Source organism: Manacus candei, unplaced genomic scaffold (assembly GCF_025592945.1).
Source record: "Manacus candei isolate 608988 ecotype Guabito, Panama unplaced genomic scaffold, ASM2559294v1 h1tg000086l, whole genome shotgun sequence".
NCBI classification, from domain to species: domain Eukaryota; kingdom Metazoa; phylum Chordata; class Aves; order Passeriformes; family Pipridae; genus Manacus; species Manacus candei.
Genome location: NW_026138134.1, coordinates 1,102,956 through 1,130,489, shown reverse-complemented (window position 1 = coordinate 1,130,489; position 27,534 = coordinate 1,102,956). Strand labels below are relative to the sequence as shown.

The 27,534-nt window shown below is 46.9% G+C and overlaps 1 protein-coding gene across 1 annotated transcript in view; it reads left to right on the top strand.

The window, feature by feature from the left end:
- The window catches only part of BARX2 (BARX homeobox 2), a 32,807-nt gene extending 15,132 nt beyond the window's left edge, over positions 1–17,675 (top strand). Inside the window, exons 2-4 of the mRNA XM_051812472.1 lie at positions 13,264–13,561; positions 16,562–16,646; positions 17,400–17,675. Coding sequence (XP_051668432.1) covers positions 13,264–13,561; positions 16,562–16,646; positions 17,400–17,654 — 638 coding nt within the window. The 3' untranslated portion in view covers positions 17,655–17,675. The remainder of the gene's footprint in view (positions 1–13,263; positions 13,562–16,561; positions 16,647–17,399) is intronic.
- The last annotated feature ends 9,859 nt before the right edge of the window (positions 17,676–27,534 follow it).

The window sequence follows — 27,534 nt, the reverse complement described above, 5'->3', positions numbered from 1 at the left end:
TCTGCTAGAGTTTCATCCCAACAGCGCCCCGTAAGAGTCTGGGAATGGTGATATTTGGGAAACATAAAAAAATATTCCCTACAGACTCATTTAGAGCAGCAGCATCGTGTTAAAATTGGCAGCCACAGCCGATCTTGGGCAGAATATTTTTCTTGGGTCGGAAGAACTTTTGAAAATTGAGTTGAAAAAGAGCTATTTTGGTTTGAAAAACCACGCGCTGCATCTGTGCCTGGTATTGGAGGGGTTCCCGTGGAAACATCGAGGGTTGCACAAGAATAGGACACAGGCATGGCTTCCAAATTAGCATATATATTAATGGCACATTAAGGGATTTCATAATCCTGTGACACAAAGGAGAGTTCTCAACACAGGCCTCACGCAATCTATTAATGGGTAACTTCTGCAGCAAGACAAAAACACCTCTGCCCTCCTTGTGGCTGCTCTTGGAGTCCTTTCCAGCCCAGACAAAGTGCTTTGCTGGGTGTTATCTCCCTCATTTTGCATGTGGGGAGAACAGAAATCCAGTGAGATTCAGGGATTTGGCTGAGATGGAACATTAAGGCAGTGGCAGGGTTGGAAACACTGTGCCCAATGTCCACTTTCCCCAAAATCTACACCAAGTGAGCAAATCTTTGTTCTTTTGGTGCTTTAAGGGACAGGGTAAAGTTGGTGGGAATGTGACAATATTCCCATCAGCCTGGAGCTGTTTCTAGTGTGAGTGGGAGCTGCACACCCACCCACTGGGGGAGGGAAGAAAGGGTTGCATTGTTTTTTTGCCTGTTGACTTCTCTGATTGGTATTTAAATGAGATTATGGAGGCCCAACATACCTGTGGAACACAGTGACTCTGCATTCCACAGTGACAGGGCCATGGAGATTTGCAGGGAAATAGATGTGCTGATGGGTGAGAACCAAGGCTTGGACTCCAAACCCTCCAAATCTTAGACTGAGGGAGGGGTTCCCACCTGGATCCCTAAATCAGAGTGTTTCTATGGCACGTTTGCAGTTCTAGATTGGAGCTGTCAGGAACAGTTGTGCTTCTAACATTTCTACCCATAATGGCATTAATTCACAGTTAAAGCTGGCAGAATTTGGGCACTGCTGAAACCTAACTCCATCCCTTATGATTAATTAGGGCCTGTCTCCACCCAAAGTTTAATCTTTATTTGTCTGGTGATGTGAAAACAGTCTCCTTGGCTGACGTCCTATCAGAACAAAAAAAACCTGCAGGCTGATGTTGGACATGAGAGGGGGCTTGTATTTGGAGCTCATATTTGGAATCCCAGAATGTTTTGGGTTGGAAGGGACCTTAAAGCTTATCCAGTCCTACCTGCTGCCATGGGCAGGGACTCCTTCCACTAGCCCAGGTTGCTCCAAGCCCTGTCCAACCTGGCCTTGGACACTTCCAGGGATGGGGCAGCCACAGCTTCTCTGGGCAAGAGGAGTTCAGGACACCTAGAGCTCACCAACTGGAATTTCTGGCTCATCCTTCTCTCAGAGTTGTGGTGACTGGGAGAACCTCGTTATTGCTTTGCTGACACGGACGTGGTTTCACACCTCCAAAGCACTTTGCAACTTCCAGATGGACATTTTTCTCATAGAACTGCTGGGTTTGGATGTGTCCTTTTAGGGACTGCCCATTCTTGATACATTTTCCCAGCCTGCTTTTTGAGATTGGATGAATTTCAGTAAGAGTGAAACTTGCCTTGTGTTTCAGCTGAAAAAGCCCAAAATGCCACGGAAGCTGAAATGAATGACCTGGGCCTTGGCTACTACAAATCAAGCTGGAACAGACAGTGCACCCTGACTTAGAGTGGGCTGAGTGGCTGTTTGGAGTCCTCTAGGTCCTTCTCCACCAAGAAATGGGCTGTTCTGGTTGCTGAGCTTTCACCCTGTGCTCTGCTCACAGTGACAGGACACGTGTGATGTGCTGCCTGATAGGCTCTTTCCACAATGTCTGTAGGACTGAGCACAGCTTTCCTTGTCCTCACTCACTCACTCCTGGGCCACAGGGCAGGCTAATTAAACACAGTTTGCCTGGAGATGGGGGTGTAACCCTTGGGAGTATCCAGCTCCCGGTGTCCATATGGAGCAGCTACAGCTGCAGGTGTGTGGGGGATAAACCATGGCTGAGGGGTCTTGCAGCATCTCCAGCTCATGGCTGATTGTCCACAATATAAATAGACCTGAAGTCAAGGATGCTGCTTCAGGGTTGAAGTTGCCAGCACTGATTTTTATGTTCCAGAATAGTTGGCAGAAAAGTTTCTATAAACTGGAAATTCAGCTGTATTTTTTCCTCCATCCAAAAAGTGAAAGCTTAGCTGTCCTTTCTGGGTTAAGGTTGAATAGAGGGGGTGACATGGGTGTGCTGTTACTTGATGTGAAGGGAGTAAAAATAGCCATGCCCTGTGCTGGTGGAAGCTGTGACATAGTCTTTGTCAGCTTATTCAACCGAAGAGATCAGGTTTTGAAGGAAATGCTGTTCCAAGGTGCTCTAGATTCTGATAATGGGGCTTGAGCTTCCTGGAATAACTCTGTGATGTGCATTATGCTCAGCTTTGTTCCCCGTCTCTCCTCCTTATCCAGCCACAAGAGCTGGGTTAAGATCACTGATCTAATTGGCAGCCACAAAGGACGGGCAGGCTGTGAACAAAACCTGCTCATGTATCATTTGCATCCTTCTAAATTGCATTGTTTGTGCAGCTGTTTGGCCAAATTGGCCACAGAGTTTATTTTCGTCCATAGAGAAAACAGAGATGAGTTTTCTCTCTGCTAGGGCAGATGCAAGATCAAAGAATCATATATGCAGCTCAGAGAGACCAACCTCTCTGCTAAATGTGTCCTGATGGGGGCAAGATTATTAATAAAGCAACCCTTGAGATGATAAGCCACAGTTATAAGAGGCAGAGGCTTTGCCAAGATGTGACAGGTCCCTTTCAGGTTAACAGTGGGACTTGCTGAAGTCTCCCTTTCATTTCAGCCAGGAGGAAAAGAGGGGGATGTCTGTGTATTTTAAACACTGATCTACTATTCTCCCAAGAAGAAAAAAGCATTTTCCAAAAGATCCATCAGGCAAAATTTACACAGTGTGGTGTTGGGAAACAATTGCACTTTCTTCCTTCCCATGTGTCACTCAGCAGCGTGTTTTAGAGCTCGGAGCAGGAAGAGGTGGTGATATTTATGGGCAACTCTCTGCTGGAGCCACACAAGGGTGGGCTTGAGAAACCTGAAGAGTGCTTTTGTGTGCACAGCCAGTCAGCTGGCCAGGGCTGGTGTTTGCTTATGGATGTTGTGATAATAATTAACAGAGCAGGAAGTGAGGGGCTGATTGATTTATGCGCTCATGGCATTGTGCCTTTGAACTTGAACAGAAACTGTGAAATCCTGGGAGGAGGCAGATTTATTTCTCAGATGTGTGAGGATGCAAGAATGGCCATAATGTGTGAGCCCCGAGTCCATATAGACTCAGAGCTTGGGTGGTGGCCAGGCAGGGATGCTCAGGGAGCCACAGAAAGCACAGAACGTGACTTACCCTTCCATTAAACTCCACCCTCTCAGTTCTGATGAGCTGTTTCCCGATCCAAGTCCAAATCTTGCTCCTTGACCAGTGACACCTTCTGGACAGAGGATTGGACTTGGCCTCCTGTGTTGCTCCCCAGTGCCCCTGATGTCTGGTCATGTCTGTCATCAGGGAAGACAGAACCTTGCTTCACCGTAAGCTGAGATACCCTGAGAGTTGTGTCATCCCAGTGCCGTGTTCCTCCTCCCCCCCAGGAGCCAAGACCAGACTCCCTGTAAAGCCATTCTGTCATCCTTTGGCTACTCTGCTTGTTCAGTGTGGGTCCAACTGGTGATGAGCTCTAGAGCTGAGCCTTATCCTTGGGAATGGAGGGAACTCTTGGCTGACGTGTTTTAATGTGACTCAATCCAACAGAAGGAGCTTCAGGCTGACACTGGTTAATAGAGCCCAAGTGTCCTTTGGTACAGATCTGGTGGCTCCTGTCCCAGGGACTGCCCTGCCCTCCTGAGTGCTGTCATTTGTGAGGATGTCCTGGTGGTTATTTCCCTGGGACTGGTGTGGCCTTGTCTTAGAACTCCCTTGGAGTCCCACCAGTGAGGGTCTGGAATGGAGGTTCACTTCCAAACCCACCATCCCTTGGGAGCTGTTTTCAGCTCTGATGGCCTTGGGTCCATATATCCCACTAGGAGATATTAGGGCAGATCTGCTTGTGTTCAGTGCACCTCCTTTCCCACTGAGTAGGATTTAAAGGAATCATCAGCTAAAGGTGAGGAATACCAGATAGATTCCCTCTATGTAGCCTCAGACAAACAGCAGGACCTCTCTGAGCCACTTAGTTTGGCCACACGGGTTTGAGTCAAAGGGGGCACCCACCCAAAAGGCAGGTTGTCATTTGAGTATGTGGAGCAGAATAATTCAGAATAGAGCAGCGGTGTGTGTTCTGATTCATTCTGCACTGATGAAGCCACATTTGCTGCAAAGGATTTCTGGAGTACTGGCCAAATAGATTCTTTAAATGCTTCTTTAAAACAAAATAAATCTTCTTTATGTATACATTTTCCTCTTCACTGAGGATCTGACAAGGTCCTGGCACACTCCCCTGCTTGACAGACAGCCTGGAAGAAAGGCTGTGTGTGCAAGGAGAGCAACCCATGGCACCCAGGTGGAGCTGGCTTATATCCTTCTGGAAACTGGGAAGAAACTCAGCAGCTGAACATTGCTGGGATACCAGGGAACCATGACACAGTGACAGTCCCAGGACAGCAGCACAGCCAGGCCTTCTCATCTCCTCCCCCTCTTATGGCCCTGAATAAAGGCAGCTGGTCAGAATGGTGATCACCAGCCCTGCCAGGAGAGCCCTAGTGCCATCCCTCAGGGATCTGCCAGCCTGGAGGCACTGAAGCGGTAGAAGAGTTTTGGAGTGTGGTTTTAGCATAGATGCTTACCCCTCATGCAGCCCTGTGTAAGGCAGGGTGTTCCACATCTGCCCTGGTAGCAGGGAATGGGATGAGTCTCAGTCAGGGAGGCTCTCGGGCTCCTCAGTTGTTCAAGGCCAATTACTTACTGTGGTACAGGTCCTCAAACATATAAAACCCCCCAATGTGAATATTAAATGTCATTATTAAGTCAGGATAATTACATTACTAGTTGGTTTTTGTGGAGGCCTGTGGCACACACCTCACACCCTCCAAACTTACTCATTACTGTTATTATGTGGAAGTTGATACACTGCTAATGGGGACAGGCTTGAAGAGGAAAACCTGGATCTCACAGGTGGTTTTGAAATTGGGCTGAACTCAACCACAGCTCAAAGTGCTCCAGAGCCTGGAGAAGGGCAGCTGGAGCTGTGTCCAGCTCCATCATCCCCAGGGAACCGTTCTGGAAGTTGCATGGGGAGAGATGCTTTGGGGCAGAGTATCTTTTAATTTAACGTTTACAGATACCAGTGGTTTTGTTTGAAACTGAGTGAGCTGAAAACCTACTCTCTCGAAAAACTGATTGAAGAGAGAAGGGATTGTTCTCTTAGGGAAGGTAAAACAGGACTCCTGGATGAGCCCCAACTTTTTCCCACCTGAGAAGCTGATGTCAAAATGTACCATTTGATCAGATGCCACTTATTTCTGCCACTCACACTTGGCTCATACAGAAGGTGCAGGTCCTGAAGAACTGACCTTCAGTCAGAATGCCTATAGAAAGGACTGTTTTAGCTGTGCTAAAATTAGCTGCACTTATTTTCTTTTTTTTTTTTGTTTTCTGTGTTCCTTCTGTGGACACACACAGGCGAAATCCTGGCTCCACAGCAGCTCATGGGCATTTTGCTGTGGCCACCAGTTGGGTCTGGATTCTTCCACAATGGGGAGAAACCAGTTGCTACTCAGCAGACTTTTTGCTGCGTTGCAGATTTGCATTTAATTTTTGCAAGACTCTTGGTCCTTGTAGGGCTAATGGGGTTCATTGCAGTGAAAATAGAACATGGTTTGAACTGTACCTGCAGTCTTTGGTTGAGGAGCCATTAAACTTTCCTCCAAGGAACCTCTCTGATGCTATTTTGGAGCCCCAGCAACGTCTGTTCATGTTCCAGCTCTGCACTTAAGATTTCAGGGTTGAGAGCTCTGCTTTCCTGTGGCCTCCGTGACATGATTCCCATGGAAATTTTGTCTCTGTGCATTTGGACTGAGTCTTGAAACTATTTTTGGAAGCTTTCAAAATGTCCCAGAGGTGCCCTTCACCTCTGCTCTTGTGTAAAGACTTTGGCTCCAGCTTAGCTACAACTGGTTTTCACATGTAACCAAAGAAAAAGAGAACAAGTAGAAAAAGAAACAAACCCAAAGACAATTCTCCTTTCTCAAAACAGGGTTAATTCTCAGTGACCGAGCTCTGAGTGCTGGAGAAGAGGAATTGCAATAAAGAGCATTTTCAAGCACTCCCAGTTCCAGGATTCCTATTTAATATGCAATAATCACAGAAAAATCTGATTATAGAGTTGAGAAATTGGCACCTGTAAAGGCTTTGAGGATCTCCTGCAGGTTTTCCAGCTATTCCAATATTCAAAGAGGTGTAGGAAGTGTAAAAGAGTATCTGAGGGTTGTCTTACAGTAAGACTGGAAATAATGAGAAGAGAATCAATGTCTGAACTGGTCAACACAAGGGTTCCTTACCTGCCACCACATCTCTGGCCAAGCTTTTTTTGCAGGGGTGCTGAAAACACTGAAGTCCATAGATAGGTATCACCCCTGGGCTGGAGGCTCAGTTGCCCTGTGGTGACAGCTTTAGGAAGACTTTGTGGCTGTGCCTGGACCTCCAGCCCATTCCAAGAGGACACGAGGAGTGTCCAATCCTGGAAGCCCCTCTGTGTCCGTGTGTTCCCAGGGCAAACACCCAGGCCCGTGTGTGGTGTGTGGAAGCTGTGGAGCTGCCAACACAGTGCTCACAGCCTCCCTGGCCCACCCCTGCCCAGACATCCTGGGCTCAGGTCCCATTCTGGGGACGGCTGAGAGATCTGTGTTCCCACCACACACAGGGCAGACATCACCCTTCAAACATGGCATTCAGGTGTTAATGGCACTGCTCCAGACTGGATCTTGGGCTGTTCACAAGGAGTCTGGCAGACCTGGTTATTGCCCTCCTAAGCACTTGTTCCTAAGGGGATATGAATTTACCTGGTGTATTCAAAGCCCTCTGCTGTTCTCGTTTGCGGTGCCTCTCTGTCATTACCAGGGTGCTTGGTGGAGCACAGCATTGGTCCTGGGAGGAACCTGATGCAAGCTGATTCTAATAGTTAATAGAGAAGAGACCCTCATGTCTGGGAACTGCTCAGTGCCTGAGCCTGGTGCAGATGGAGCAGAGAAGGTTTAAATCCAACATCAGCACAAACAGATGGGCTGGGGTCACACCTGAGCACAGCAAGGGCTTTGCTGCCCTCAGTGGGGTTTTTGATGGACGAGAGAGGTGCTGCAGGTCCATGTGGTGCCTGCTGGCTGAGGAAACTCAGCAGAGGAGCACAGCCCTTGTGCAAGAGTCCTGTCAGGTCCCTGGTCAGCCTTTGGCAGCTCTGTCAACCCCCAGCCAAGGCCAAGGAGCCCACTCTGACCCAGAGGACATCCCGTGTCCTGGGCACACAGTGGGTACCTGGCTGTTGTCTTCAGCCACTTGGCTCCTGGACCACGTTGAGTTTCTGGGCTGTACCAGCTCCCTGCTCAGCCCTGGCTCCGCTGGTATAATCCAACCAAGAGCCATGAGAGTGGCATGACTGGCAAATCCAAGCCTTTGGGGCTCTGTGGTGGAAAAAGGAGATGTAACACCCTCCCCACTAAAGAAACTGTGTGTGGTTCAACTAATTCTCAACATTTCCTTGCTTCCTTTGCTTTCTTTGCTTCACTCAAGGCTTGCTCGTCCCTGTCAGGAGGCTGCCTGCTCCTTCAGCAAAATGCAGCTCTTTACTAAATGAACTCCTTCTTGGTTTCCTTTTGTTTGACACTCAGGAGATGATGGATTTATAGACCTTCCTGAGTCGTAAGTTCATTTTCTTTTATTATTTGCCTTTCAGTGCAGCCCATTCTGACTGAGATTTCATTCTGCCTCCAAGCAGGGTTGACCTGCCAAGAGGAGCTGATCCATAAATCTTTCCTTCCTTTTGCTTTCTTTCTTTCCAAAACAGCATTAGCTGAGTTTGCCTGGGAGGAAAACTGTTCTGCCATTGCCGGCAGTCAAACAGTGCAACTAATTAGTGCTTTCCCTTTTCCCTTCCCTTTAGTCTGTGTCTGCTGGGGTTGAAATTAAGCCAGGGAGGAGGAGGAGGAGGGAGGGAAAAAGAAGGGGAGAAGATTTGTTTGAAGTACTTATTTTTAATTAAAACTTTTGCAAGGTGATTTGGTGTAGTGATGGTGATACACACTGTGCCATATCTAGTGGTGAGAAGGAATTTAAAGAAAGCAGGTGAGTAGAGATGGCTTCGGGTTGGTCATCTGGTCTAACACCTTCTGGATGTTGCTGCTGAAAAGCAAAACAAGTGAGAAAAAAATCTTTGGATACATTAAATCCCAATATATTTATAGGACAAATATTTTACATATAATTAGGAAACAGGAGTCCAGGGTTCTCCCAGATCTGTGTGGTTTGAGTGAGTCAATTCATTTCAAGGTGGTGTGCCAGTGCTTAGTGTAGATCTATTATTCACTGCCCAGGGGCTGCCAACACAGATCAATTTAAACAGCAAAGCAAAATGTTTTCAGATGGTAAAAAACACTCTGCAGATCCAATGTCCTTTTTGCTTTTAGCTCTTGGTTGGTTCAAGCAGCAGACTGGCCAGATGTTGACTTTATGGAATGGACAAGAACTTTCTTACCACTTGGAACTGAGGTTATTCAAATCCTTAAAAAAAGAACTCCAGGAAAAATTCTGTTGTTGAGGCAGCACTGCCTCAGTTGTGAGCGGTGTGAAGTGTGGATTACACTAATACTTCCCAAGCATTTAGCAGCAAAGTGAGCCCAAGACTACCCCAGGCTTTGGGGTGATTAAGACTATTCCAACAGATAAAACTGTGACTTTTCCGTATGAAGCCCCTGTCCCTGTGAAGAGCACTGAGACCTCCTAAGTCCTAAACCACTGGTGGATTCGGTGTTGCACTGGGGGTCTCTTGGTTGTTTTTGATGGAAACAATAACCCACAGGAAGTGTGTTCCTAGGGTAGCAAATTCCTCACTTTCTGGCTTTTGTGGGAAGCTTTTTGGTTTTCATGTGCAAAAGACTAATAGGGCAGGCCTGGAAAAGGTGCTCAGACAACAGTGCAGGTGAGTACACATTGAAACAACAGCTGGAACTGCTGGGAAAGGCAGGGATGGAAAGGAAAGAGCCCTTCACTTCCATTCATCCCACCCTGGGAGACAGAGCATGTCCCAACAGTGCTGAGCAGACAATAACTCCTTGCCAGCATTTAATTTGTTGAAGATTAGGGAATTATTCCATTCTTATAATACCACGTCAGTCTCGAAATACCTTTGAACTCTAGGGGATGTGAAGTTTAGATCCAGCTCAGATTTCGCAGTGTTTGGAAGGCACGGCTCAATCAGGGTGAGAACTGTATGGATGGTTTAAGGGGAGTCATGTTCATGGAGACAATGGGCTACCTCAACTTCAGCGGCCTCTGAACTGTGGGATAACTAGATCCAGAGCAGGAAACTAAACTTGGGCTTTTTTCTTTGGGATCTAAAAGCTGGCTAGTGCAAAGCAGGGGTCAGGGAGCTCTGGTTTGCTCTGTCTGCAAGGAGAGTTGGCTGCTAAAGCATTGCCCCCTTTCTGACCTGGAGCTTCCCCCCCGAAAACATCTGCAGCCTTGAAGCCCCATTTTTCTCTAGATGTCATCCTTACTTGATGCCCCAACCACGCTGTGTCCTCCTCAGGCTGAGGGCAGAACACTGAGCTTGGATAAGCTGGGTTGAACCTCAGCAGGCGATTTCATTATTTATGATGGTTTCTAAGAGCTCTGTCACAACTGTTGGTGTCAAACCATAAGCAAAGGCTTCTCTTAGGGACATGGATGATGAACAAATACATGACACTTGGTGTCAACAGCCTCCCAGATCTGTTCCCCACCTGGAGCTCGAAGCAGCTCAGCAGTTACAAACCACGCCTCGCACACGAGTCGCGCAGCAGCTTCAGAAGGGCTGTAAATAAATTTGTGTCCTGACGTGGGCACCAAAAATAAGCCTGTGCTGAGCCTTTCTGAGTCTTGGGCCAGGACACAGCTGCTGCTGAACGTTTGGGAAAATGAATCCCCTCATTCAGGTGCTCAACACTTGAAAACACGGACCTGAACAAGTGCAGTGTCATCTGCTGCTCTAATAATCGAGCACTGTCGGACCCTGCAAAAACAGCCGAGTCCTTGCTGCTGAGTGGGGAAGGAGCAAGGCAGTTCTTTTCATCCTCATCCTACTGGTTATTAGAAAAACAATCTGAGGAGACTTTTCTCTTTGGTGAAGGCAGATCATAAGCTCTGGGACTATAGTAACTATCTTCCCCTCACTCCAAGCAGTCCCATATGCTACTGCCACGGCTTACAGGAAAGCAAATATCCCTGGTTGCTCTGATATCAAATAGCTTTTGCTGACCTCCCTTGAAGAAAGTTCCTTGTGAAAATCCTTTTGTCCAGAGGTTTCAGTCACTTGGACCCTTACAGGGCTTTCTGAGCTCTGGTGATTTATTACTCCTTGGTAATTTTGTGTTTTATGGAGAGCCCTCCTGGAAATATACGGGGCTACAAGGGTAAAAGTATCAATTAACCAGTGCCAAAAGCCACCCATGAGCAAGGAGAGGAATGGGACAGGCTATGGGATACAGTTTGGAGGATGAACTCGTAGAGGAGCAGGAGCTCTGTGATGGGCAGGTTTGAACCAGGACCCCATAACAGCAGGATAAGGGAGTGTAGTAAGGCTGGATCCAGGGGAGTAAAGTAGGGCATCAGTTTTCAGTCTCCTTACTCAGAGCAGGGTGGAACTGAGATCTGTGAAGCCTCTTCTCTTAGATCCTCTGTGAACAGGAGCAGTGGTGCAGGGCTGAGCCCCAGCTGAAGACGCCAGCGCAGCTCACGGCTCCCCCAGGAACATCGTGGTGGAGGTGGCTTCAGGATTTCCTGCAGGGCACTGGCAATGGAGGAGCCCTTCAAAAAGGGAAGAGGGGCTGGTTCTTCTTGGCATATTTGGCTGAAAGAGAGGAAATGGTCTGTTCCATTGGTGGGTCGGCATATTTTTGTTATCCCAGGTGTCAGTGGGTGCTGACGAAGAGGATACAGGATATGGGAGCAGGCTCTGGTTTACCTTTGTGTAACTGGCTGGTGTCAGAGGGTGCAGAAGTATCAGAGAGCACAGGATTAGTAGTGTAAAACAAAGGACAGCATGCTCTGTCCTTATTTATGGTCTTTGAACAGGCACAGAGGTTGTAAATCAAGGCAGAGTTTCTGCCAGGTCCCTCAGTAGATCAGCACAAATCCACAGAAAGAAAAGGTAGGTAAAGCTTTACACAAGCTAAATGTTGGCTGGGCAATTCTGATCTCATCTCTCAAGTACTTCCTTGGTGGTTTAAGTGGAAGACTTTCAATTCAATGGAAATATTTTGAGTTTTGGCATTGCAGAGATGTGGAGGAGAAAGGATGATTGAAGTTGCAGTCTGTCTAAACCCCAGTCTGTAGTCACAGTCGTGCTCACATCCCAGTCTGTTGGGATTCACGGTGCTTTGGCAATAGTTTCCCGAACTTGCTTTGTAAGTGCCTGGATTTTGCACAACTTGCCATGGTTGTGGACAGAAGCAATGACCAACACTCTGTGGGATTCTTTGATGTCCTCTGAGCACCACAGCTTTCCTGGGACCTGGTTTCTGGGATTACAACCCTTTACTCAGGGAGGAGAGTAAGGAATACAGGTCACCAGCAGGCCAGGCTGGGAACTCTTCTCTTCCACAATGAGGAGCTACTCACTGCAGCAGACTCATGAGGTCTGTAGATCATTTTCATTAGTGGTGATTCATGGTGAGGGTTTCCCAATCAGGCCTGCTGGTGTAACACGTTCCTTTCCACAGCACCATTTATCTAAAGATCTCCAAATACTTTATGTACATTAAACTTTAATCCATGTTTTACCACCAGTGAAGTAGGTGAGGAGGATCATTTCCATTTGGCAAATGAGTGCAAGAAAGTGCCTTGCCCAAGACTCTGCGGGTTGGTTGCAAAGCTGTGGATCTGACAGTGAGTGTTTGTTTCCCGTATGTGGCCTTATTTCCCTGCCCAGATTTTAAAGGAACATTTGATTTCCTGGGGCTAAGGCTGAGCAGGAATAGGCTACAGCTGTAAATCAGAAGGCCTGATATGAATCAGAACTTCCTCTAGAGCTTGGGATCTGGATTTGTCATCCCAGAATGGCCCCGACCTGAAAGGATTGGAGCAGAACTGGTTCGTTTATGGGGATGGTATCAACTAGTTGGTGTAAGTTGTGGAGTCGAGAGTCAGTGAAGAATTTTTGGGACCTATTCATCCTCATCTTCCTATATGGTCAGTGTGGACAACGGAGGCTGCAAGTGTGATTCATGTGATGCAGGGAATGAGCTGTGAATTGAACTGTGTTGTCTCTTGGCTGGAAGGGGAGATGAGGTGACTGTCTCAAGTGAACCCTGTCCTGGTGTCCACAGGGAAGCAAAGTTGGGAACTGAATGGGGACAGATTTCAACATTTGCTTGAAGTTTCATCTCTTGTGGTAATTAGACGTGACTTCATTGGGGTGTGTTATAACAGCCCCTACAAAGAGAAAAACTAGTCAGTGGAAAGGCAATCCTTCCTTCCCTGGGTTGACCCGGCAAGACACCCCCGCCCAGGGAAAGCTGTGCAGCTTGGGAGAATCACAGAGTAGGGGAGGTTGGAAGGGACCTCTGGAGATCATCCAGTCCAACCCCCTTGCCAAAGCAGAGTGACCTAGAGCAGATGACATAGGAATTCATCCATGTGGGAAGGAACAGGCCAGAGAGGGGAACTGAGCTGCTTGTGGTCATTTGGAGATGGTCCCGTGCAGGGCTGAGGGTTGGACTCCATGACCGTGGTGGGACTCTTCCAACTCAGCATGTTCTGTGATCCTGTGATTTAACAAGCGAATGACAGAGCCAGGACAGCTATTCCTGTCTCCCTCCTGTCCCCAAGTGCTCCCACCACTTGAACACATTGCCACTGAAGTGACCTTTCTCCCCCTCTGCTTCCCTCCCTGCCAGGTTCCCCCTCTCTGCGGGCGTATCCCCTCATCTCCGTCATCACCAGGCAGCCCTCCGTGGTCCCCCCCCTGCTCCCCGCTGCCACCAGCTCCCGGGTGCTGCCAGCCCAGCCCTGCCTGGGCCCTGGGGGCTCGGAGCCCGTGGCCAGCGAGGCCCAGGGCAGCAGCGAGTCGGAGGCAGAGCAGCCCACGCCCAGGATCAAGAAGCCGCGCCGCAGTAGGACCATCTTCACCGAGATCCAGCTCGTGGGCCTGGAGAAGAAATTCCAGAAGCAGAAGTATCTCTCTACCCCTGACAGGTAGGTCAGTGGCTCACAGCAGGATCAGGGATGAACAGAAGGGCTGCTCCAGCCCTGCTCAGCTGTCCCCACACTGAACACTCCCTGTGGATGTGCTGCCTTCTGGCTCCACAGAGAGGTCTCTGCATTGGCCAAGGCCGTGGGCAGACCATAAAATCACAAAATGGGCTGTGTTGGAAGGGACCCTCAAGGATAATCAGTCCAACTCCTGGCCCTGCCCAGACACCCCAACAATCCCACCCTGTGCTCAGAGCGTTGGCCAAACACTCCTGCAGCTCTGGCACTTCAGAGCACAGGGGGATGGTACCAAAGGAAAACAAAACTTTGGAGCTGGTGAGTTTTTGATGAAGATTGAAGTATAACAACCTCATTCCTCCCTGTCTTACCTTTCATGATGCAGATTTCCCTAAATCATTCAAAGGTGGACAGCACTCAGTTTAATTTGCAGCTCTGCTGTGACTTGAGATCCAGATCAAACCACTCCTCACTGCCAGCCCTGGGTGGGCAGGGCTGAACACTCACAATGTCCTCATGGGGATGGACCCGGCAGGAATTCAGCCCTCTGCAGTCAGGAGCCTCCTGGACCAGCTCAGACCCACGGCAGCTGCATGTTAGAGACTGGCTGCTGGGTGGCCAGATTCAAATTCAAGGCTAACTTCTCCTGGGATCAAAGGTGACAGGAATAGAGCACATCAGTGGAAATGCCAGCTGTGATGTATGTGCTTGGAGCAGATCTCCAGGCTCAGAGGTACAGAGCAAGAGCTCTCTGTCTTTCCCACTCCTGCTGCACACTTGAAAAAAGATGGAGCCTGTCTTGCCCTGAGCTCTGGTGGGGGATGGTGAGTGTCCATGGCACCTGAGGGTTGGCTCTCCAGCTGGCTGCCGATCTGGCTCCAGCCAGCAGCTTGGGTAGCAATTCAGTGGGAAGGTAGTGTGTCCTGTCCATCAGCTTGGAAAACAGAGCCAGGGTTGTCTGGAGTTGACTTCTGCCTGCAAAGGCACAGGCAAGTTCTTTGTCATTTGAAGGAAAAGGTGAATTCTTAGGGGCTACTTGGTACCACATGGGCAAACCAAACTAAGAGAGGCTTTAGCTTTTTTAAAGGCTTTCAATTCTACTCTTCAAATTTAAATTATAGGGAAAAAGACCCATCCAATTTCTACAAAGTTTGTAAACCTAGAGGAGGTACAGGAAAAAGACCCATCCAATTCCTATGAAGTTTGTAAACCTAGAGAGGGTTTGAAAGGTACCCCAGCCCTGGATTTAAATTTAAACTGAAGATGGCATTCTCTGCTGCCTGTCACCAAAGCCAAGGGTCACAGCAAGACCAGATTTCCTGGCCATGGCCACCCTGTCTCACAGCAGAGTTCCTAATGCACTGACTCCTCACAGCTTCATTTCACAAGATGGTTGACACTTGCTGAAGCCCTTCAGGCTGTTAATTAACATTATCATGTGACTGTTCCTTGGCTTTGTACACGTTTGGGGCTGATGAGCAATTCCTGTCCACGTACCACATCCCCTGTGTTTGTTTCCTTGGGTTTCCAGGCAGTGCTGGTGATAGAGGTGTGTGGCAAGAGGTGGCACCCTGCTTGCAGGTAGTCAAAGAGTTACAGGACATGTGAACTAAGTCACCAAGAGTTGGCCAAGCTGTGTTTCTCTCTGTCAGCTCCTGGCTGGAAACGTGATGGCAAAGCAGTGAATTGTGATCCATGTTCACTCCTGCAGCTTTTGGCCTGGACAGAAGATTGTACCCCTGGGAGGGCACCTGGAGTACCTGGTTTATTGGTAGTGAGGGAGTGTGGTGTGACAGGGCAACAACTGCCAGATTTTGCTCTTAAATATCAGCAATGACATCTTAAATCAATGGGGTACAGACATTATGTGGTGGCATAACAAACCTGCAGGTCCAGAGTGATTCCAAAGCGGGGGAGAAGCAGAAATCCATGAGAGTGAGTTGGAGCCCAGGGAGGTGGTGTGGGGGATGTGGGTGCTTGAAAATACAAGTCTCGTTGTCCCAGGAGCCCAACTGAAATAAGAGTTTTATTATGAAAAACTCAACCTTGACAAATGTGCTCCCCCATCCAAAGGCAAGAAGATATTTGCCAAGAAGTCACAGAATCCAGAACACTTTGGAATGTGACTCTGAGTTGGAGCTGTCCCACCTGCAGGACTCATGTGACTCCGTGGGGCACTTTCCTGGCATTGCTGAGGATTTCCAACCCCATCCCTTGTGCACTTCCATTACAAAACTGCCACATTCGTGTGCTGTCACCTGTGGGGAAGGATCAGGAGTTACCCTGAGCTGCATTTGCCTCATATCCTGGGGTTTAATATAGAAATAATGAATGGCTTCACATGAACTTGCCTGGGTTAGAGATTTGTGGAGGATGAATGAGGCTTACAGGTTGTCTGCCACTCAGATCCTGAAGCAAAACACACAAATAATGAATTCCCTTATAAGCCCAAATTGCCTACAATGGCAGAGTGCTGATGAAATGAATAGATTAAGATGTACTCCTGTTCCATTAGAAATGGGAAAGGATTATGATTTATGTAGGTAGTGAAGAAGAAATGTAATACAAAGAGTAGCACTTTCAAAGGCAGACTGATGCTGGTGTCTGTTCCTACGTGTTTGCTTCAAAGAGCAGAGGCCTGTTTTTCAGGGATGTGATGTCCCCAAGTCATGGGCAAACACAGAGTGTCAGTGGTTGGAGTGCAGCAGGTCTGTGTTTCCAAGAGGGCAGGCAAACCCTGTGACTTCTAGGAGGAGAAAAGGGAACAGAGAGTCTGAAAACACCTAAATATTCCTGTTTCTTCCATAGCAGCCTCTGTCTTTACATCCTAAATTCACGGTATTTACTGCTTTTGTGGGACTGTTCTCAAAACAACAGATCAGAGGACACTGTTGAATGCTCTTACAGTGTTGGATTGACTGTACCTGGCATCTGAGCTCTTCTTGTCCTCTGTAAACTCATTTCAGTGTCTGTTTTGTCTCCCAGGCTCGACTTAGCCCAGTCCTTGGGGCTGACTCAGCTCCAGGTGAAGACGTGGTACCAGAACCGTAGGATGAAGTGGAAGAAAATGGTGAGTGGTTCCTTGTCATGTCCCCACGGTCCTTAAAAACTAGTTGCAAAAGAACAGATTTGAAAGCTGAGCATCCTGTCAGTAATTTGAGTCTATTTATACCAAGTTTGGTTTTATTCTTGATCGTTTTTCCTAGAGATGGTCTCTTTTTTTAACGTGTTCATACTGCAGCATGTGTGGTGGGCAAGGGGGGACACAGGCAGGGGGAAGGATGCAAAGCAAAGGGGTGAAAGAAATGAGAGTAGAACAGAGGGAAGAACCAAAATATCTCCCTCTGCATTTTTGGCACTCCTGTGATCTCAGTGCTTTGGGATTGGTTCTGTGCACAGACAAAAAGGTTGTGTTGCTCTGCAGAAAACAGTGCAGTTTGGAGAGCTGATATCGCTAATTCCTGCCTTTCATCTCTTCTTTTCTCCTCTTTCACTTATCCTCAGCTTTGTGGCCCTTTCCCAGTTAAGACCTTTTTAGAAAGGAGACCCATGCAATAAGTCCTGGTTGGGAACCACAATGCTGTGACATTCTCCAGTGGAGGTGTTCGTGAATTTTGATCTGGGAGAGGACATGCAGTTCTAGACTGTTCCTTGGAATGTATGTGACAGTTACTGCCACTTCAAACCAATTTGGGATTAGCTTGGATACAGATCTTTGGCTGGAAGTCTTGCTGCTGCAGTGATGGTGTGAAGGGAGAGGGAATTAGACACAGGAACAGGATGGAGTTCAAGTTGATCCTGATGGTTCATCTCTTTGCTCCAGGTGCTGAAGGGGGGCCAGGAAGCTCCAACGAAGCCCAAAGGCCGCCCCAAGAAAAACTCCATTCCCACCTCGGAGGAGATTGAAGCAGAGGAGAAAATGAACAGCCAGGCCCAGAGTCAGGAGCCAGAGGGATCTCAAGCCCCTGAGGAGCCTAAACTGACAGAGGAGAAGCCAGAAGAAGCCGCGTTGGAGACAGAGAAATCTCCAGAACATATACCAGAGCCCTCCTCAGAGGAGACTACACCACTAAGTTAAAAGGGAAAGAAAGGAGGGAAAAAGGAAAGCAAAAAAGAGATAAAAGAGAAAAACCAAACCCAAATATATATATGTATATATATATTTAAATATGTATGTAATGGTGTGTGTGTACATATATATATAAATATATATATATATGTAGACCTTGTGCATAAGTGTAAAGATTGGTCACTTTGTGCCTTTGGGAATCAGCCATCGTGGGCCAGGTGGAACAAAGACATCCCGCGGGAGTGGTGCCAACCTGTTCCTCTGGTGAGGGAGCTTTGGGATGGGGGCCTGAACATGATTCCAGGGAAAGCACATCTGGAACCCCAAGACAGCTCCTGGAGAGGTCCAGGGGAAGGTGGGAGGCAGAGGTGTGTGGTGTGGCTGGGCTGGAGGGCTCAGGGTGTTCTCTTGGCTTTACCCTTGCCCTGGAGTTGTGCAAAAGAACAAAGAGCTTGACCTGGTCTCGGACCAGCGGCAGACAAGGAATGGGAGCTCCAATAGCACCATTTCCTCCTGTAACCAACCCTGATTTCATCAGGGATAAGCCCATCTTCAAACAACTCTGGGAAGGGGCTCAGACCACCAGGTTTGCTTTGGCCCAGGGTGAGCTCAAAGCTTCCAAAGGGAGATCCTCTCCCGGGTCAGGATTCCAATTGCATCTCTCTGGGTTGTTTGGGTGCCGTGTCTGTGAATTTGCAGGGATCCAGGATTAAACTTGGAATGAGATGAGGATTTGGATTTCAGTCTGCTCCAAAAGCTTTGGGATGCTTGGATCTGGGATTTTTGCTTTGGGCCCACTACTAATTTTTGTAGGTTTTTTTTTTTAAATGAACTTTTCAATGTTTTCAGGGTTTGGGCAGGATAATGGATTTCAGAAGTTGCTGCAGAAAGTTGGTGTTTGTTTAAGATGTGTGCCAAGAATAGATGTGCATCATGTTTCATAAAGTCTTGGTAAGGGTGCATTTTGCCCAAAGGCTGCAAGAGATGTATTAAGATAACCTTTATTTTTTAATTAAAAATTAAATATATAAATCAAACCGCTGTGGTGGTTGTTTCTCTTTCAGAGATTCTCACTTCAGAGTGTTAGACAGGGACTTTTTTGGGCTTGTTTTTTCTATTCTAACAAAACCTGGAGAAAGGGGAGTCATCAGACTTTCCTGCACAGAAAGCTCTGTGTAAACTACTTGTAGTACCTTGCTAAGGTGAGGGTGTAAATGCCACTTGTCACTGGGTGAATGTGTCAGACCCAGGGCACTATTTTCTGTCACTTCCCCTGCTCCAGTTTTGGACACCCAAATAATGTCTCTTTGTGACAATGTGAAGATGATTTCTGAATATCCCTTTTTTGGGATGGTGGCAAGGATTACACCCAGAGATCTCCAGTGCCTTATCCAAGGAGAGCTGAGAGGGGAGAAAGGGTTTCTTTTCTCCCCAGTTTCTTGCTCAGAGGTGTTTGGAAGTGTCTAATTACAGCTCTGCATCAGCTCTGGGATGGGATTACCTGAATCCAGTAATGCTCAGGTGGTGAAACTCCAGCTACCTTCAACCAAGCCAGGGTGGGACATGCTCCACTCACCGTGTGTTTAACACACAATAATCCACTTGGGAAAAGGCAACTACTGCTTGAAGTGCATTTACAGGTTTGCACCTAAACCTAATCCAGACTTACCACAGCAAAGCTCATTTACAAAGATCTTGGAAACCCTCAGGTATTTGATGGTTCTTATGCTCCTTTTTCCTATGTGAGATGGAAATGAGATAAAACATTTCCCTCTTGCCAGTTGTGTTGAAAACAGCTGGGAGCTGCAAAGTCTTTCCTCTGCCATTAAAATGCATCAAAATTTGGTTGTCTTTGGACATTTTTTCTTTCCACGGAGCCCTGACAGGCTCATGACAGGCACAGTGAGAGGCAAAGGTGGTGGGGCAGGATTTTGGCACTTGCCTGGAGTGTGTTGTTTGCACATTTTTATCCGTGCATGTCTTTTTTCCACTTTTCTTTCCAGAACTGTGCTTTAGTTCAACCGTATCTATTGGCCTTGAAATGGCATTTAATTTAAAAAAGGCCTATAGCCTGTTTATACAGGAATTAGATTAGATGGTCTCTCAGATCCATAATCATCCTCTATTGTTCTTGGATAGTGGCATCAGCACTCTTATCTCAAAATAAAATGTTTGCACAAGTCTGAAATGCCACAGTACTCGGGGAGGGTGAAGAGAGCAATTTACTGGAAATAATTTGTCTAATAATGAGTTTCACCATCAGATTACAAAAAAACCCTGTGCAAGAATCTCTACTCCATTGACTTATAAGCCTGAATAATTGATTAAATCAAATTTTACATGGAGAACATTCTAGAAACAAAAAGCTGACTGTCAGGGAAGGCATCAAAGATATTTTAACTTGTCTGGGTTCAAAGTGAAATATAGTGAATCTGTTCTCAAGGCCAGGCTAGACAAGGCTTGGAGCAACCTGGTCTATGGAAGGTGTTCCTTCCCATGGCAGGGGCTGGAATGGGATGAGTTGTAAGGTCCCTTCCAGCCCAAACCATTCTGAGATTTTATTAATTTTTCAAGATAAATTTCAGAGGTGTGTTTTAAACACAGCATTTTGGGAATTTCAGTGTTTAGCCTTTCATTCAACCCAAGCATATTCCATACAATAATAATGAGTGTGAGTTTGGTAGTTTTTTTGCTTTTTGTGCCCAATGGATTTGTCTAAATTCCTGAACAATTTTGATAGATTTAGGTAAGAAGAAACAGGGGGGGAAATCACTTTCTTGCCCAGAACTAGGAAGTGGTGTGTGGGGTTTCTGCACTGTCCAATGAAATGGATAAGAATGAAAATAAAAAATTTCCAAAAATTTTAAGGATATGTGTCTAAACCCCAAGCAAAGCAAAGTTGGCCATTTTCCAGCCAAGGGTAAAGTGAGTTTTACAAAATGACATTTCCCACTTCGCAGATGAAAATAATTGCTTCTGACTCAGCCCCATTTTGTAGTGGGAACAGTTCCAGTGATGTTTTAATTATTTTTTTTCCTTGTTAATCCCATTCTAATCACTTATGAGTCAATCTGGGTGAAAATGCAATACTCCAACTGCCTGGGCTAGTTTTTAATGAGTCCATAAGACACTGAAGATGTTTTTGTTCCTCCTTTGTCAGAGTAGCAATCTCAGTATCTGATTTTTCAATGTGATTGTTTAAGTGCAAAATGAGCCCTCAGAACACCCTCTGCTCTGCTCACACTGAATGACTTTCACTGACTCTCCTGATAATCTCCGGAGTGTCCATGGAAAGCACGATCCGAACGTGTGTTTGGATGGAGAGGAAACAGCAGGGGAGAAAGGGGGGAACCACTGAATTTCTTGCCTAAATCTTTTCATCCTTCTTGTCTGCTCCATGTTGGAGTAAAACATCTACAAATTCTGGTGGAACTGAACATACTGATCCCACCCATTGCTGGGAGGCAAGTGTTGCTTTTTCTTTTGTTTTAAGATTTTTCCTCCTTTGGGCTGATTTTTGGTGGAATGCCAAGAATTGAGCAACTCTTCCATTTGCCTTGGGCTGAGCTGAGCTGGGCTGGAGGAAGTTTAGCTTTGGAGTTTAGCCCCTAACAAGGGCTATGGTGCTGCCCAGCTCTTGTGGCTGTGAGTTGAGTTTGTTCCCAGCTCCTGAGACCCAGAAAGAACAGCACAGGTCTCTGTGCTGTCCCTGTGCTGGCTCTGCCTCTTGGCCTTAATTCAGATGTGAGGCCAAACTGCTGCTCCCTGGGCTGGAGACTGAGGGAATGTGCACAAAGAGGCTTCACCTGCACCCCCAGAGTGACAGCCAAGGGCTGTCCAAGGGCCTTTAGTGGCTCCTGAAGGTGCTTTTATTTCTATAAAAGGCTGGTGAGTGTTGTGCCTCCCAGGAGCTGCTGTCCCAGGAGTGTTGGTTGCTCATCCCAGGAGCCTGACCAGAGACATGAGCCCTTGGGGGCTGAACCTCCTGAAGTTCAGGGGTGTTTGGCTTCCAGTTCCAGTCCTGACAGCGAGGAACAAGCCCCGGTGTCGAAATCCAGACTCCCCTGCAGGGATGGAAAGTGCTCATATCCGGAGTTCTGGCTGGGACCCACCTCTGATTGTACCCACTGCCGAGATAATTCTGCAAAGCTCTGAGCTCATCCCACAGGCTGGTTCCCCCAGGTCCCAGCAAGGATGAACAAGGAAAAAAAAATCTGGATTCATTTAGCTTCAGGCCAGTACAATGAAATTTGGTGTTTGGGTGGGTTTAGCGTTCCCCCCTCTTTCCATCATCTTTCTTCAGCAGCAAAATGGAAAAGGAGAGTAAGAAAGGAATGAGTGAAAAAAGAGGAGCCAAGGAAGAGGTGAAAGAAAAGGCAAAAGGGAAAAGTTTAACTGCATCAAACTACATGATGAAACTACATAAATATAAAAATTAGGGGGAAAATAATTGTGGTGAAAAGTCAACTATTTTTTTGGACAGATAAAACTCTATTTCTGTAAAGTGAGATTTTTCTAGGGTTTAGCTACATGTGCAATGATGATGACTGACAGGTTTTTTCATAAGTTTATTTTTATATAATAGAAGTTAAAGCATAGCTGGGTAAAGAACAGTTGGATTAGACTTAGGCTACAATACTGGATTTGAGCCCAAATTTGTGACTTGACAAAGGGAGAGATTTGGTGAAACCTAGATCCTACAGAATCTTACATGTTGGGCATGGATACCCCATGAGAACCCAGCTCCTCTTTCTTCCCAGGGTCTGGTACTGCCAAGGAGGATTTATCAGGTTTTATTGTAAACTGAAGAAGAGGTGGTCTGGGGACATCAATCTTTGGAGCACAGTAGCTTTTTGTTTTTACACTGAAGTTGCCATTTAAATCTCCTAAATTAGAGCTATTTGGTTAAAATACAATAAAAAACCCCCACCAAAACAGAAAAGCCCCACTCAACCTATCACTTGTCTTGTGTCTAGGAATCTATAACTGGAAACAAGCTTTAGACCTTGAAGTCTTGCAGTTTGAGTTCATGAGGGTGATTTTCAATGCAGGCTAAAATTTAAATATATTTTCCCCCAGAAGAAAGAGAATTATTTTGGTTGTTGGGGTTTTTTTTAAACCAGTTACCCAGTTTCTAGGCTTTGCCCCCCAATTCCAGACCCTTCTCATATTGTGAACCTCCTGTAATGTACTGTCCCAATGCAATGGAATGATTACAGACACTGCTGGGAAGGGAACCTCTCACTGCTGGGATCTCTCCCAAAGGGGGAGGTGGCTCCAAACAGAGAAAGAGGCGGCTCCAAGGGGAGAGGGGCTGCTCCAAAGGGAGAGGGGCTGCTCCAAGGGGAGAGGGGCTGCTCCAAAGGGAGAGGGGCTGCTCCAAAGGGAGAGGGACTGCTCCAAAGGGAGAGGGGCTGCTCCAAAGGGAGAGGGGCTGCTCGGCTGCCAATGGACAGGGAACCCCCCCGGCTGCTCTGACAGGTCAGCTCACTGCTGGAAACACGCGAGCTCCTGTTTTGTCAAACAACTGAGAGTAATAGAAAGTGTTACTCACTAAGAGAGTTTCCTGAAATCATCTGCTCCTGGATAACCTTCCTGCAGGCAGCTGGGAGGAGGGGCTTTCCCTCCAGAGCTCAGTGAGAAACAAATTTATCAAGGAGGAATTTCAGAACCCAAAGTTTCCTGGGGAAGGAGGCGGCTGAATGTGCTGGAGCACTAACAAAAGGGGAGGAAGTGCTGGTTACCCCTTGGGCAAATGCTTCTGCTATTTGCATAAACCAAAGGAACCAAACCCTTGTAGATAAAACAACAGTGAAATATTTCAGGCCTTTTGCAATTCCCACACGAGGACCATTAATGTCCTTCCCAAACAAGCCTTGTCAGGTGGTAAAGGTTGAGTTCCTGGACACTTCACCATTCTCACAACACCCAGAGCCCAGCTCTTACTTAAACTGAAGCAAAATCTTTATTAGTTATATCAGAGATGCAAAACCCAATTCTCATGCTGATTCTTACAGACCCCAATGAGCTCAGGCAGGTTTGACCTATGAAGAAGAGACCCTGCAGTCCCATGAGATGTCAGAGAGGCTGTTGCAGAATGGGAATTAAGTTGGAGCAGGTCTGAGAGTTGCCTGAAGTCAGTCAGGTCCTGGTATTTATGCAAGAAGGAACCCAGTGGGGAAAGCTTTCAGCAGCATCCTTTCCTGTCACAGCTTGGGCAGTTGCTCCAGCAGTGTCACCTCATAATTCTGATATTATAGTCCTGCTCTTACTTATTTACTCTTAGGAAAGTAATGGGAAAAAAAAGCAGTGTCAACTGTCATGAAAACAGCAGGGCTTTGTCCTTGAGGCTGTTGGATACAAACCCTGCAGATTTTTGGGGCTTTCAAGAACTTTTTAGCAAGTCAACATTTAGAGGGGAAGATTATCTGTAAAGCCAGAACACACAGTTCTCTATGGAGCTTTCCTGGTGCCTCTGCAGAACACAGATTCTCCTAAACATTAAGTAGTTAAATGAGGAGCAAAAAATTTGGAAGTGGTGGATTATAAGTGATAAATACACAAGCAGGTCACAGGCTGGGGGTTCTTGCTCACAGTGAATCTGTTTGGAGCTGGTGGCACCAGCTCAGTGAGGAGAAACTTCTCCTCCATCCTCCATCCCTGACCTTTAGTGCACTTGGTGTTCTGGGTCCATGGTCCTGCCAGGAGGGAAGTTTCCCTTTCCTTACTGGAAGTTTGGATTGCCCACAATTCCAGCTCTTTTCCAAACCTTCCTGTCTCTGCCCCTTCCTGGTCAGAGTTGTTCCCATGGTCTGGGGAATTGCACCTCCTGGGATTCCCAGAACTGTGATCCGCCCCCACTGATGGGGTCAGAACAGCTGACGCCTGAGGCTGCTCCCAAGCCACAAGCTCCATACCAGGACAATTTCTGTATCCAGAACAATCTCACCCTTTTTCCTGTGCCTGTGCCCATCCCTGGATTGGTGTGGGAGGACTGGAGGAGCACAGCTTCAGTCTGAGAGGCCTGATCCCTTGCAAACAAGGGATGCAGAGCATCAACTCTCTGCAAACCTCAAAGAGAGCAAAGATCTAGGCCACCTCCCTTTCCATGTTGGGATTTGCACCCAGGAGCTGTTTCATGGTGAAAATTAACAACAGCTAATGCATAACGTCATCTGCTCCTCCACACAGAGATATTTCTATTATTTGGGTGGGGAACATGACTCAGAGAAATTATTTCCTCTCCTGTCCATGCTTCTCATTACTGGAAAGACAGTGGTATTTTCCCCCTGTGTTTCATTTTGTAGTATTTAGGATAATGATGCTGAGGAGGTGTCTGATAATGGGATTAGAAGCCCAGACTGGGAGTTACCTCCCTTATTCTCCGTGTGCCTCAGTGAATATTTACCCCTGAGGTAATAATTAGATCCATTCATGCAGTGAAAAGTCACCCATGGTGCAGTGAGATGAAGATGTCAGAGAGCAGAGCATGGCTTGGCATTTGTTCCAAGTTCGAGGAGAGAGGGAATAAGTCATTCCTGAAGCATCAGCCAGTCATTTCCCTGCTCAGTCTGAGGTTCATTGTTCCCCTTCCCCAGGACCTGCCCCTCTGCTCCTGTCATGTCACCACAAGGGATGAGCAGCAGACCATGAACTTGCTCCTCCCCTTCACGGTGCTGTTGGAAAGCTGTGGAACACTCTCCCTGAACCCCTGCCCAGGGAATGCTCTGCTCCCTGGCTCCCAGCCCTGGGCTGGATTAGACCAAGCACGTTGACCTTTTGGACACAGCCCATCTGCTCAGGCAGATCTGTGGGGAGCCCGAGGCAGTAGAGAGGGAGCTTTCCCTGATTTCCTCAGTGCGCGGGCAGTTTGTGTGGGACAAGGGCCAAGATGAGCCCTTGTCTCACTTTGACTTTGAGACTCTGAGACACCCAGGACAAATCCTGACTTCCAAGCAGCTCTCTGGAGGTACAGAGCCCTTTGGAGGGTGTCACACGTGTCTCCCCCAGCTGCGGTTCCCCTAAGTCAGGACTTACTGCACATCCATCAAAGGCAGGATGCTTTTTTCCTTCCAGAAAAACAAAACTTTCTAGATTTTCTCTCTTTTTCAAGACCTGCTGTTAGCAAAGAAACTGAATTCTAGTTGTGGGCAATAAACCTGGAGCAGGTAAACAGGGGAGTGTTGCCAAACCACTGATGTTCCAAGTGCTCCTCAGAGCTGTGTGTCCTCTTCGGGGGATCCTATTTTTATCAGTTTTATTTCCTGCTCATTCTTTCTTACTGCTCACTTTGATTAAACTCAGAGTAGTTACAACATCATCAGACTGGGAAAAGGATACTTGTGAAATATAACACAAATATTCCCCTTTTCCCTGTGCAACAAGGTTCTGTGTGTTAGTGCTGGGCGGGGGGGGTTTCAAGCTGGGATCCTGTACCATGGCAGGAGATAAAAGTCAGGATTAGCAGGGTCTGTTGGGATAATATGGCCAGGTTGTTGCAATTCCATGTGTTTGTTCATCCTTTCTCTTTCACAAATATTTCAGTCTCTGTTTAAAAACAAATTGAGGGGCTTTTCAGGTTTCTACTCCTCTTAGAAAGCTGTTGCAGAGCCCAGTTCTTGTGGTAGCCCTTCATTACATTTTCTATCTACGCTTCTCTATGTTCCATTTCACTGCATTTTATTTTTTCCCTGGCATTGTCCACTAGCACAAGCAGTTCTCCCTCTCTGCTGCTTCTCTCCCTGGGTATTTAAAGCTGGGGATCAGATCTCAGAGCAGCCTTTATCCTGCCAGGTTCCTGGAGGCTTGTCCCATGAGATAAACTCCTTCCCAGGATCACTCCCATATCCTCCTGCTGCTTCCGTTCCAGGCTGGATTTATCTTTCTTGAACACAGGTGATGAAAATTACACACGTTGCTGCAGCAAAGGTCTCACAGCAGTGTAGCCTCCACCCCAGATATCTTTATCTGGCTCATTTTGGAGTTCAAATTGCTGGTTTTTTGAAGGTGGGCCACCTGATTTTGGTAGCCAGAGACCTCATTTAATCATTCAGTGATTACCACCCTCATGGTCTGCTCCTTCCATGTCCTCCCTTGTTCCTGTGCTCCCGTCCTCCATCTCCTGTTTTCCTGCAGATGGTACAATTCCTTTGGGGAATGGCAATCTGACTCAGCTTTTTGTCATCAGCAAACTTTGATGGCTCAACGCTGCTTTTACTGCCCGTGGTTTTAATTAAATACTTACATAAAATTAGTCTCAGTCAGGATCCTGACCAACTCTGTTAATAAACTTCCTTGAGCCCACTTGTCTCTCTCTGAACATGTTTTCCTGAGATCTCTGGACCCTCTCACACAACCCCCTGCTTTTGTCAGTGAAGTTATTAATTCCCTTTACAGAATTAGAGAGTCTACACAAATTGCTGGTGGATGGCCCTTGCTTTGTCCAGAAAATCCATCATCCTATTGAAGAGAGAGATTTTCCACAGCAAACATCTTCCCACATTATCCCATTTCCCCGTATATCCTCTATGTTTGGGGTTGCTTTATTTTCTGAGGCTATTCAAGTCTGTTATGTCAAATTTTCTTCCCAGTTCTTAAATACAGGTGGCATTTTTTCAGTGTTGGGTTGGTTTATTAAAACTTTTGCTCTTGGGGTTTGTGGTTCTGTGATAAGGATCTTGTTTGTGACATGAGATTTGTTTCTTACTGGATTGTAGTAGTTCCAGATTTTCTGTTCTAATTTCCCTCCTCAGTCTGGTTCTTGCTTTCATCAATTTGGGGATTTGCCTTCATTTTTCCTATATGGAATCAGGGTTACCATTTCATAAATGCAAATTTTGCTTTCCACGAGTCCTTTGGCTAATTCAGGGGGTGCCAGTGGATGAGGAAC